Genomic DNA, 11,361 nt, shown 5'->3' with positions numbered 1-11,361 from the left:
ATTTCTAGCTTGCTTACTCATTAATAACACTCAAGAGTAAGGACAATTGTATCGGTTTAAGCGTGTGCACAATTTCTGTCACATTTAATCGCCATTCCTAGGCCAGGCTGGATTCCTGACTGGCATTACTCAGGCATCATTTTTATGTTATGTCATTTGACAGTACAGCAAATAATTAGTTTTCAGTTTCAAAATATCTGATTTTTGTAGTTCATTTTTCACACTTTTGCAAAAATCAGTATTTTTTTAAAATACATGTGTACAATAGCTGTATTTTGGATATAGCTGTGGCATGTGGGTGAACAAAGACTTCCTTCAGCTATTTTCATTCTTTTCATATGCCTATGTTATAATTTATGAGATAGATAGATAGATAGATAGATAGATAGATAGATAGATAGATACTAAATGAGACAATGTGAGTTAAATTATTACAGTCTAATAATTTTGCTCATGATTCCTATCAGTCAACTCAGGACTTTTAAGGGTAGAGAAATTTCTGTCAAGTAATTCTCATCTGTTGCTGCATATATCTGAGTCTCAGTTTTTGAGATCAACCTTGCTTCCTACGCCAGGCCTAACTAAGCTCTGCTCAGATCATGTGGTTGAATCAAGGCTTAGAATGTGCTATGGAGATGGGGTTCAATTATTCCAAGTTATATGAGAATAACTTTGACTATGAGAGCCAAGATCGACAACAACTGATTCTGAAGGATCTCTGTACTTCAACAATTGTAAGTATCTATGAATAATGAACTATAAAGCCAAACACACACAAACTGTGTAATTGGCTCATTCAGATTGTGTGTGTGTGTGTGTGTGTATGTGCGTGCAAGTAATTTGCAGTACTCATAGAACCAGGGCTTTTTTTTTTGTCTTAGAGTGCTCAGAACGGAGTTCTGGCACCTTTTTTGGGGTGGAACCTTGTAGAGTAGGCAAGGCGGGTTGTATGACATGTGTGAGTTCCGGCACCTTTTTCTTTTACAAAAAAAGCACTGCATAGAACAATAAAACATTCTTGCAGGATCTTAAGCTATATAATTTAAAAATAACAGGAAAATATCAGCTGTATTGGCTGCCGTCTCTGGAGTTATAATACTGATGGTTTTCTCTTGATTTTTCCTGTTTGGGTACAAGCCATTTCTGACAAAATAGAATGGTAATTATATAACATCATTCAAACAAGTTAAAAAATCTAACCGTTAAGTCAGTGTATACTGTATAGACATACGATGAAAAATATAAGAACATCCAGAAGAAAAATGCAGCATGAAATGTGACAGTTTTCTCTTGTTGATAAACTTGTTAAGCAGCACTGGGCCACATATGGAGCTTTTGGAGCATCTGTTCATTGTAATCTCCCAGCAAGAGAGGTCTGAAATCTGTTGGACCTCCTGCTTCTAGATAAAGTAACTGTTGCAGCTAAAATCTTCTGTTAGCATTACACGTTGCTTTCTTGAGAATTTGACAGATTGATTCAGGAACATATTATCCTTTGCTTAGGTAGGTGGTAGTAGTAAATTCCTATTTTTATTTTTTTTTAATTCCACCAAAATCCTTTCAGTGTGATTTTTATATTTATTTTTTTATATTTAGAGTTATTAATTTCTTCACAGGCAATGTGGACTTTTTATATCAGCCTTTCATCAAACTATGCAGGGAAATGAGATAGAGAATTAATATGCAGCATTTTCTCCATATAATCAAGCCCTAAAAACTTCAAAACATGCTTTGTTTTGTAAGACTTGAATCATGTTGCCTCTGTTTTTCACCAGGTCAATTTAGAGATTGGCTTAATTGTGGTGTAACATCATACTTAGTCTACATTGTAAACAAATGCAAGGGTTGCGTGAAACATATCCAGTATTATAGAAATAATACAAATTGTTGACTCAGTTATAAAATACGTAATCTTTAAAAGTAGAAAACACAAGTTTTCCCACACTGAAGTATATTTTTTTCGTTTACCCAGAAATGGCTATGACAAAGGCACATCTTGGTAAATGAGATATAAACTATTACAGTGGATTCACAATGAATTCTTATGATGCAGGCCGCCCCACCTTTTTTGGAGAGAAATTTCCAAAGAGTTCTTACTTCTTTCACCTTACTTTTTCTTCAGCCATTTCCAGAAACCCGCTGTAAGAGCACCTCTTCTTTTTCAGTGGCCCTCTTGGCAATTGTCTGGGCCTTTAACACCAGTGGAGTTCTGCTCAGTTTTTTCCTCATCGTCTTCACAATTCGCTTCAGAAAAAATAGGTAAGGCCATGTCAGTCCTATGTTTTTGCTCTCTGGGCAAGATCTTCTGATTCTTTGTCATTCAAGAATTTCTCAAGAGAAGAATCTTGTTTTTGTTTACAGCAGTTTTATACATTTTAGACTTTCAGGGTCTGCATGGCTGTGGATTCCTTATTGTCATTCGTGAGGGTGAGGTCAAACCTCCCAAACATGGAGAGGGCAATAAATGGGCCCTGATAAGGCTCTGGAAGTTTTAAGGGCCAGATTTTCTATAAATGCTCACATAATTTTTTATTTATTTTTATTTATTTTATTTTGATTTATATACTGCCCTTTCCTGAAGGACTCAGGGCGGTTTACAGGGTATTTAAAACAAGAAATACAAAAGTTAAAAACAATTAAAAAAATTACATCAATCCCTGAAAAAAGTAAAAACCCCAATTAAATTAAAATTAAAATTCTCAGCCTGGGCCAGAGAGCTCGAAGAGCCAGATCTTCAGGTCCCAGCGGAATGAACGGAGGTCGGGGGCAGTCCTGAGCTGCCCGGGGAGCTGGTTCCAGAGGGCAGGCGCACCCACTGAGAAGGCCCTCCCCCTGGGTGTTATCCGCCGGCAATCTTTTACCGGCGGCACCCTGAGAAGACCCTCCCTGTGGGAGCGCACTGGACGAAGGGAACTTGATGCTGGCAGCAGGTGTTCACTCAGATATCCCGAACCCAAGCCATTTAGGGCTTTATAGGTCATCACCAGCACCTTGAATCTCACCTGGAGTAGAGGTGTTACATGGGAGTATCGGGAAACCCCCATCACAACTCACGCGGCCGCATTCTGCACCAGCTGAAGTCTCCGAGTGGTCCTCAAGGGCAGCCCCATGTAGAGAGCGTTGCAGTAGTCTAAACGGGAGGTCACGAGCGCATGAGTGACTGTGCGTAGGGCATCTTGGTCCAGGTAGGGTCACAACTGGCACACCAGGCGAACCTGGGCAAAAGCCCCCCCTGGTCACAACTCCTATATGATCTTCAAAATTGAGCCGTGAATCCAGGAGGACGGCCAAGTTGCGAGACCTATCAACAGGGGGTAACACCTCACCCCCCATCGTTAAAGGTGGAATAATCTGGTTAGCCCAAGATGCCGATACGCACAGCCACTCAGTCTTGGCGGGATTGAGACGAAGCCTGTTTCTCCCCATCAAGACCTGAACCGCCTCCAGGCAACAGGACATCACGGCGAGGGCATTGCTGGGTTGGTTTGGGGTGGAAAGAAAAAGTTGGGTATCATCAGCGTACTGATGATACCCCACCCCGAAACCGCGAATGATCTCACCCAGCGGCTTCATATAGATGTTGAACAGGAGGGGTGAGAGAACAGACCCCTGAGGAACTCCACAAACGAGAGGCCTCGGGGTGGACCTCTGCCCTCCTGTCAACACCGACTGCGAGCGGCCCAGGAGATAGGAGGAGAACCACCGTAAAACGGTGCCTCCCACTCCCAACCCCCTGAGATGCCGCAGTAGGATACCATAGTCAATGGTATCAAAAGCCGCTGAGAGATCTAATAGGACTAGGACAGAGGAACAACCCCTGTCCTGAGCCCGCCAGAGATCATTTACCAGCGCGACCAATGCCGTCTCCGTGTTGTGTCCGGGCCTGAAACCCGATTGGTACGGGTCCAGATAATCAGTTTCCTCCAGGAACAGAGGAAGCTGATGCGCCACCACACTCTCAACAACCTTCGACAAAAAGCGAAGGTTGGAGACTGGACAATAATTATTTAAAACAGCCGGGTTCAGGACAGGCTTTTTGAGGAGGGGTCTCACCACCGCCTCCTTCAAGGCTGCGGGGAAGACACCCTCCTTCAAAGAAGCAGTTATTACTGCCTGGAACCAGCCTCGTGTCTCCTCCCGGGCTACATAAACCAGCCAGGAGGGGCACGGATCCAACAAACAGGTGGTGGAGCTCAGCCTCCCCATGATCCTGTCCACATCATCAGGGGAAACAGGATCGAACTCAGTCCAGATAACATGCTCAAGACCGTCCGAAAATTTAAAACTAAGGAATTAGTAGGTTTTTATATTTATTGTTGTGCCTATTCTCCCTAGAGCAGGTGTCTCCAACCCCCAGTCCGTGGACCGGTACTGGGCCGTAAGCATGCCAGCAACTGGTCTGCGCAAACAAGCAAAGCCCCATCCGTGGGATGCAGGAGCACACAAAACCACGCATTGTCAAGTCTGTGATAAAACCTGTCTCCACAGAACCGGTCCCTGGTGCAGAAAAGGTTGGGAATCTGCCCTAGAGAAAATATTACAATATGTTTATTTCATTAATTCTTATATTTCTGAATTGCATATATAGCAGAAAATAATTTCCAAGATAGTCCCAGACAAAGAAATGGCTTGAAAGATTCAGAATAAATTATTATATGAAGTAATTGAAAGCAGAATGAGCCAATCACTCCACAGGCCAAATGCTGAATAGTGGTAGCAGGTATTTGATGTGTTGACCTGTATCCTTAGAGCCTGGGTATTGTGTTCAAATTTGAATGACAAGATTGTCTCCTTACTGCTGCTGAAGAAAAACTCAGCTGCCAATCTAATCAGCTGTTGCATGTGAGGAGCCTCCTATTTCCTCAAGTAGCAAAACATCTAACTTATGCTTAGTGGGATGAGTTTTTCAAAGATTAACATGGATAATGTGAGCTTATGCAAGAGTTAAGAACATTTTGCCCCATAAAATGCCACCAAAATACAAAAAAGGGGCTGCATTTTTTCCCCCTGTCCATTTTGGGAATGAAAAAGAGGTGCTGGTAGGCTGCACAAGGTTTACAGTTTTTGCATCATTGCTCTAAAATGTCAGATGTCCAGCTAGCGAATCCAAGAAAGAAACTCCTGGAACATTGTTCTTCCCAAAAGTAATATTTTTATTGAATACACTACGTTGGCTTAAATGAAGCAAAACCAGCTCTGAATTTCCTGCTCAAAGGTCCATATAATTAAACATGAATTTCTCATTTGGCTGCTCACCTTAGTCCATTGCATTGTCCAATCACCTACGCTCCATTTGTTATGGGAACTGTCTGGATCATTCAAACACCTGTGCAGCATGTCCTTGAAGAGTGGAGCAGGACCTCATGATCTGCAGATGGATTCTTAGCATTCCATTCCCACCCCAGACAATTCAACCACCCACCTTCCTATTGTTGTCAAGTTGAGAGCAGAGAAGAAACTAGGTGAAAAGAGAATCATTCTTGACATAAAAGATCATTTAAGCTTGAGGAAACAATTACTAAGTACAATAGTTAATTATCCTGAATTTCTTGACAACTTTAGAAACCTTTGACAATAGGACCCTTCTGCACCAGAATTAGAGGGGGGGATTAGGGACACTATGCTTCAGAATTCTATTCCTAGTGGAAGAGTGTCATTTTTAGGATGATACTTCAGGGAATATAATTAACTTGGAAGGAGGGAGCATTTTGGTTCTGGCTGATACTTTTTTAGTCAGGAAGAAAATCAGACTAGTGAAATCCAGGTTCAGTGTGTCAAGAAACAAACTGTTGTAGCACATGTTGGAAGGAAAGGAAAGGATAAAGAAAATACAGTTACTTCTTTCAATAACTCCTTTTCTCATGTTTTCTCCTTTATCCATTATCTCCTGCAGGATTGTGAAAATGTCTAGTCCAAACTTGAATGTTGTGACTCTCCTGGGCAGTGGCTTGACTTACGGCAGTGTGTATCTCTTTGGAATTGAAAAACAGAATCCACTGAGCAGACCATCCTTAGAGATGCTGATTCAAGTAGGTGAATGCATATTTTGAGAACAATTGTGAGATTTACTATGTATTGATCTTAGTGATATAGTTACATAGCAGATTATTGATATACAGAGGAATATGTGGAAATGAATAAGATTTTTTTTTTCAGTATTTTCCTTTCAGAAGCAACCTTTCTGAAGCCCTTTAAACATTTTTTCTAAGTTTCTAACATTTAAAATTCCAAGTTCTTGTCTATTAGCACATAAGCAAAAAGGAAAAAAAAGAATTTTTAAAAAAATGAAAAGAGAAAAAGAAAAGAAAAAAGCCTTTCCAAAAGCTAAGTAGATTGTGTCTAGTGAGTTAAGGTGAGAGACTCCTGTTAAATTCATGTTGAATTTCAACACAAAAATCATGCTTGGGTTTGTAAAATATGCTTAATATTAACCCGAGTAGTTCCTTACCTTTCAATCTGACAGCACATAATCACAGCAACCGGGTCAAGAGCCACATTTGGGAGTATACAGAGAACCCTCCCCCCATTTTCTTCAGGCCTGCCTAGTGTTTTCTTTGTATTTGTACTGTTATGCCAATAGACCATAAACAAGACATAAACAAGCAAAGCCCCATCTGCGTGATGCAGGCAGCACACAAAACCACGCCCCCTCCGGTCCGCAAAAAAAAAATCTACACGTAACTGGTCCCTGGTGCCCAAAAGGTTTGGGACCTCTGCAATAGACCCTTCACAGTTTAGCTCCGTTTAGTTTTCTGTATCTTCTGCTGCCATCTGGTGTTTATCTGCAATGTTGCAGCTCAAGTATGCTAATCCTAGATAATGGAGATTCTCAGTTTATTCAGGTCATAGTTGTCTCAAAGATGCTTTTTCAAAAGGCAACTGGACTGTTTTTTCCCTGAGGAAGAAGTCTCTCTTCTCATCCAAGAAGGTTCATCAGTTCTGGCAGGATGGTGGGGGCGATAGGATTAAAAGGATCATATTTCTTTGCAGTCATCTGGTTGTTAGCATTCTCCGTGAGAGCTCTTGAGGCCACTGGCACCAATCCACGGCTTGCCAGAAATCGGTCCATGCAAACAAGCGAAGCCTCATCTGCAGGATGCAGGCAGCATGCAAAACCATGCCACATCCAGTCCATGAAAAAACCTCTTTCCACGGAACTGGGGAAGATTGGGGACCTCTGTACTAGGGCAGGGCTTTTCAACCTTTCACCCATTGTACCACTTTTAGGATATGGCAATATCCGAGTACCACCAGTCGCCTAGCAAGGTGTCAAAAACATGATGACCAAAAAAAGGACTGTTACAATGGCCCTGAAAAAAGTGCCCCCCAAGCCACAGTTGAGCAAGACACTTGTCTGCCCGCCTGGCGGCGCTTTTCCTCCTGTCCAAAGTTTCGATTGTTGTGAGCATTTCTGTTGAGAATTGGCAGTGGGGGTGAGGTGGGGGGGGTGTTTGGTTTTTATTCACCCTGTCTGCTGGGTGGTTGCAGCAGGTTTTGGTCACTTCACATGACCCTGGGACACTGTGACCGTCATAAATATGAATCAGTTGCCAAGCATCTTAATGTAAATCACAAGACCCTGGGGATGCTGCAACATTCCATCTGATTGGCACTTCTACTGGGCTCAGCAGAAGCACCAGGATCAGCGCCGAGCTCCAGCTGAAGCCTGGCGCTGATCCTGGTGCTTCCGCTGAGCCCTGACAGCCCTGCAGCTCCAGCCATCTCTCGCTCAGGCTTGTGCGGTGCTGCCACCGGTTCAGCTCATTCCCCTCCCCTGCTACCACTTTTCTAGGATGGTCACGTACCACCTGCCAGGTGCCAATGTACCACAGGTGGTACCTGTACCACTGGTTGAAAAACCCTGCACTAGGGGATTTATCTGTGCCCTCAGGGTCATCTGTATCAGAGTGAAAATGAGGTGAAATCTTTTGGAACTCCTGAAAGGATGGCATTGTAGACAGAAGATGTGTCTTATCCCTCTCCCTCTGTTGCAAGAGGGCTGCTTGATGTTAAAATGACCTCTTTTCTTTCAAACTAATGGCCCTCTCTATCCAGAATGTGGGTAGATATACGGCAATATATCACATAGCTGTTCTCAGTTTTTTGGTGCAGACACTTGTGAGAGGATGGCAGAAAGCTTTCCCTCAACCCATTGAAGAAATGGGTAACAAAGTCTGCACATTTTATATAGCTTGAGGCTTTAAACAAAAAGAGAATGTAAGATTCTGCCACTTGTGGGTTGGGGATGAGATGAAGTAACTGGGACACAGCAGGAAAATGGTGGTGCTATGGTGTGTTTATGCCATAGTCAGGTGCAGGTGGTGCACAAATTAAAGCTTCATATTTACAGTATATGAACAGTCCATAATGTAAGAACAAGGGAAATATTAATTTAGCCTAAACTTCACAGTACTGTAAACTGCTAAAATAATAAATGGCTTTGTACACCCCCTGAATAAAGTTAATGATCTTTTTGGAGATGGGGTTGGATGAGAATCAAACATACCATTTATTTTTAATCTTTAATCTGTGTATCCCAGTTCTTCAAATTTGCAATATTGCATCTGCCTACTTCAAATTTGCATAAGTGAAGTAATGGACAAAGTTCAGAGCAAGGTTTGAGCGACTCCCACTCTGCCTGGGCAAGCCTCATCTGATTTTTAAAAATTGTAACCCTTTGCTGAAATTGCTTGTGTCTCCTGGGAGGGAGTTCAGATTCATAATTGGAGAATTCCTGTCCTAGCAAGTGATCAGATGAAACAGGTTTATATAGGACTGCCACTTCCTATGCCTGGTCATCTGTTAAATCATTGGCTAGGCTCAGATAATTTACTAGGCCACAAGCAAACAAACTAAATTTTGGTGTTACATAATTATAGCCACTATAGTTTGTAATGATAATTTATAATTGATGTGAATCCAGTCATTCTGGTTTTGTTTAGTAAATGGAAGTTTAATATTTGGGTGAACATAGTCCAGTAGGTTCTTCATCCCAAGAAGCTTTAGGAATAAACATTCAGGCAGTCAGATGATAACAGAGATATATTGTGCTGCAGCCCCTCACCTCATACTTAGGTTCTGATGCAAATAGGTGACTCACAGTTATGGTTCCTGTTTTATCCCTTGTCCCTAACCCTCCCTCGTGAAAATAATAATAATAATAATAATAATAATAATAATAATAATAATAATAATAATAATAATGATGATGATGATGATGATGATAATGATGATGATGATGATGATGATGATGATGTTGGAAGGGACCTTGCAGGTCTTCTAGTCCAGGGCTTTTCAACCTTTTCACCGATTGTACCACCTTTAGGATATGGCAATATTCGAGTACCACCTAGCAAGGTGTCAAAAACTTGATGACCAAAAAAAAAAACCTGTTCAAAGTTGCAATTGCACTGAAATGACTTATGACCATTCTTCACACTTATGACCATTGCAGCATGCCCAGGGTCATGTGATTTATATTTGGATGCTTGGCAACTGATTCATATTTTTGATGGTCAGTATCCCAGGGTCATGTTATCCCCTTCTGCAACCTTTTGAAAAGCAAAATCAATGGCAGGGCTGCTGGTGGCCAAGTGCTAAGGCAGGACTTCCTTCCCTGCCTCCCTCTTTCTCACTCCCATCTCCTTCTGAAGGAAGAATTTGAACACCCCCCCCCCAAATTTCCCCCCCCCTTTTCCATATATTCATCAAACAAGGAAAACCCTCCAGAGACAGAAAAGACAAGCCACTGAGAGAACTAGCTTAAAAAGGCGCATTCCCCTTTAAGAATTAGCTACTGGCTAGAAAGGAAAGTTAAGGAGCCAAAAGCCGGCACTTAAGGAAGAAAAAGAAATGTAGTAAGTACTGGTTGCTGGCTAAGGAGCCTTCCCAAATGGCTCCATTCAAAAGTAAAGGAATACTACAGGCAAAATCCATTCAGGAGAAAAATACTTTAAAATCCCTTGCAGCTAACAATAGCAGAGCAATAGAAGCTAACACGAGACATCAGCCAAATAGAAATTGCCAAACACTCTTTAAGAACATAAAATCCACATTGCACGTCCCAGAATTTCAAAGTCACAAAAACACAAAAGAATCCTTCCATTCTCCATCTCCCTCCCTCCCTCCCTCCCTCCCTCCATGCCTCAGCTCCTCCATGCCTCACCTCCAGCCGATGCTGCCTTTCTTCATTGCTGCCTTTCTTCATTCCTTGTGAAGGGTGACCCCCTCACCCGCTGAGTTTCTTGCCTGTTTGTTGCTGCCAGCACAGGTGGCTGCCACAGAAGTTGTAGATCGGCTCATGGCCGGCCTGCTTGATCTCCTCTCTTCTCCCCCCACTCTCCTTCTTCTTTCCCTTTGGTGCAACTAGAGCTGACTCTGCCTCTTTTTCTCTCTCTCCCTGTCACGCCCAAGCTGCCTCCTTTTATAGCCTCTCCTGTCTCCACCCCTCTCCTCCTCCTTTCTCTTCTGGGTGAGCTGGAAGTGCCAATCTTGGGGCTTTTGCCTTGCCCCAGCCACTCTGCAGCTCCAGAGGACTCTCTCACAGTACGTCCTGTGCTGTGCTGGCTCGTTCCCTCCCCCAATACACTTGGCTGGGCAGGGCCACATACCACCTGCCATGTGCTAATGTACCACAGGTGGTACGCGTACCACAGGTTTGAAAAGTCCTGTTCTAGTCCAACCCTGTGCTCAGACAGGAAACCCTATACCAGGGTTAGGCAACCTGAGCATGGCTGGCTCAGGAATTCTAGGAGTTGAAGTCCATGAGTCATAAAAGAGCCAAGGTTGCCTACCCCTGCCCTATACCATTTCAGACTTAGGTGTACATGTTTTTAAAACAAGTTTTTAAATGTGGCTTTCTCTATAACAGATTACAGTAACTGTCTATCGAGCTATGGTTACAGTTTGAATTTTAGAAAAACTTGAAGCTTTAATTATGAATTTGCTGGGTCAGTTATCTTCTGTTTGTATACTGTACTTGCCCTTTTGAAAATGTGCTGTGTCTTCTAGAATAGGTTGCATATCACTCATCCAGGAATATTACAAATCTCCCCTACCATGTAATTTTACATTTAGACTGATGGATCTTTCCCATGCCAACAGGTGAGAATTTGTATATTGTACATAAGTGGTTCCTTGGCTTTGGGCCCTATCCTGGGAAAGAGTTGGCGTTTATACAGAGTGTTCACTCAAAAGATGCCAGACAAAAGAGTGGTAAGTCTTGCACACAGAAAGAGGAGCAAAGCTGAACTTTTGGTGGTATTCTTCTTGCCCTGCTGAGGTTTGTGTGCAGGCTGTGTTTTTTTTAATTGCTCTTGCTTGAGCACGCTTCTGGGCCCAAACTTGATCAGCATCTACTGC

At 42.5% G+C, this 11,361-nt stretch overlaps 1 protein-coding gene across 1 annotated transcript in view; it reads left to right on the top strand.

Annotated features, from left to right (window-relative positions):
- Positions 1-599: 599 nt before the first annotated feature.
- The window catches only part of GPR156 (G protein-coupled receptor 156), a gene marked incomplete at both ends in the record, with an annotated part of 33,924 nt that continues 23,162 nt past the window's right edge, over positions 600-11,361 (top strand). Inside the window, 4 exons of the mRNA XM_083353466.1 lie at positions 600-734; positions 2,054-2,259; positions 5,894-6,029; positions 11,104-11,214. Of these exons, the coding sequence (XP_083209592.1) occupies positions 600-734; positions 2,054-2,259; positions 5,894-6,029; positions 11,104-11,214 (588 nt within the window). The remainder of the gene's footprint in view (positions 735-2,053; positions 2,260-5,893; positions 6,030-11,103; positions 11,215-11,361) is intronic.

The sequence above is a fragment of the Vipera ursinii genome, assembly GCF_947247035.1.
Source record: "Vipera ursinii genome assembly, chromosome: 2".
NCBI lineage: Eukaryota > Metazoa > Chordata > Lepidosauria > Squamata > Viperidae > Vipera > Vipera ursinii.
This window is presented reverse-complemented; position numbering and strand designations above follow the sequence as displayed.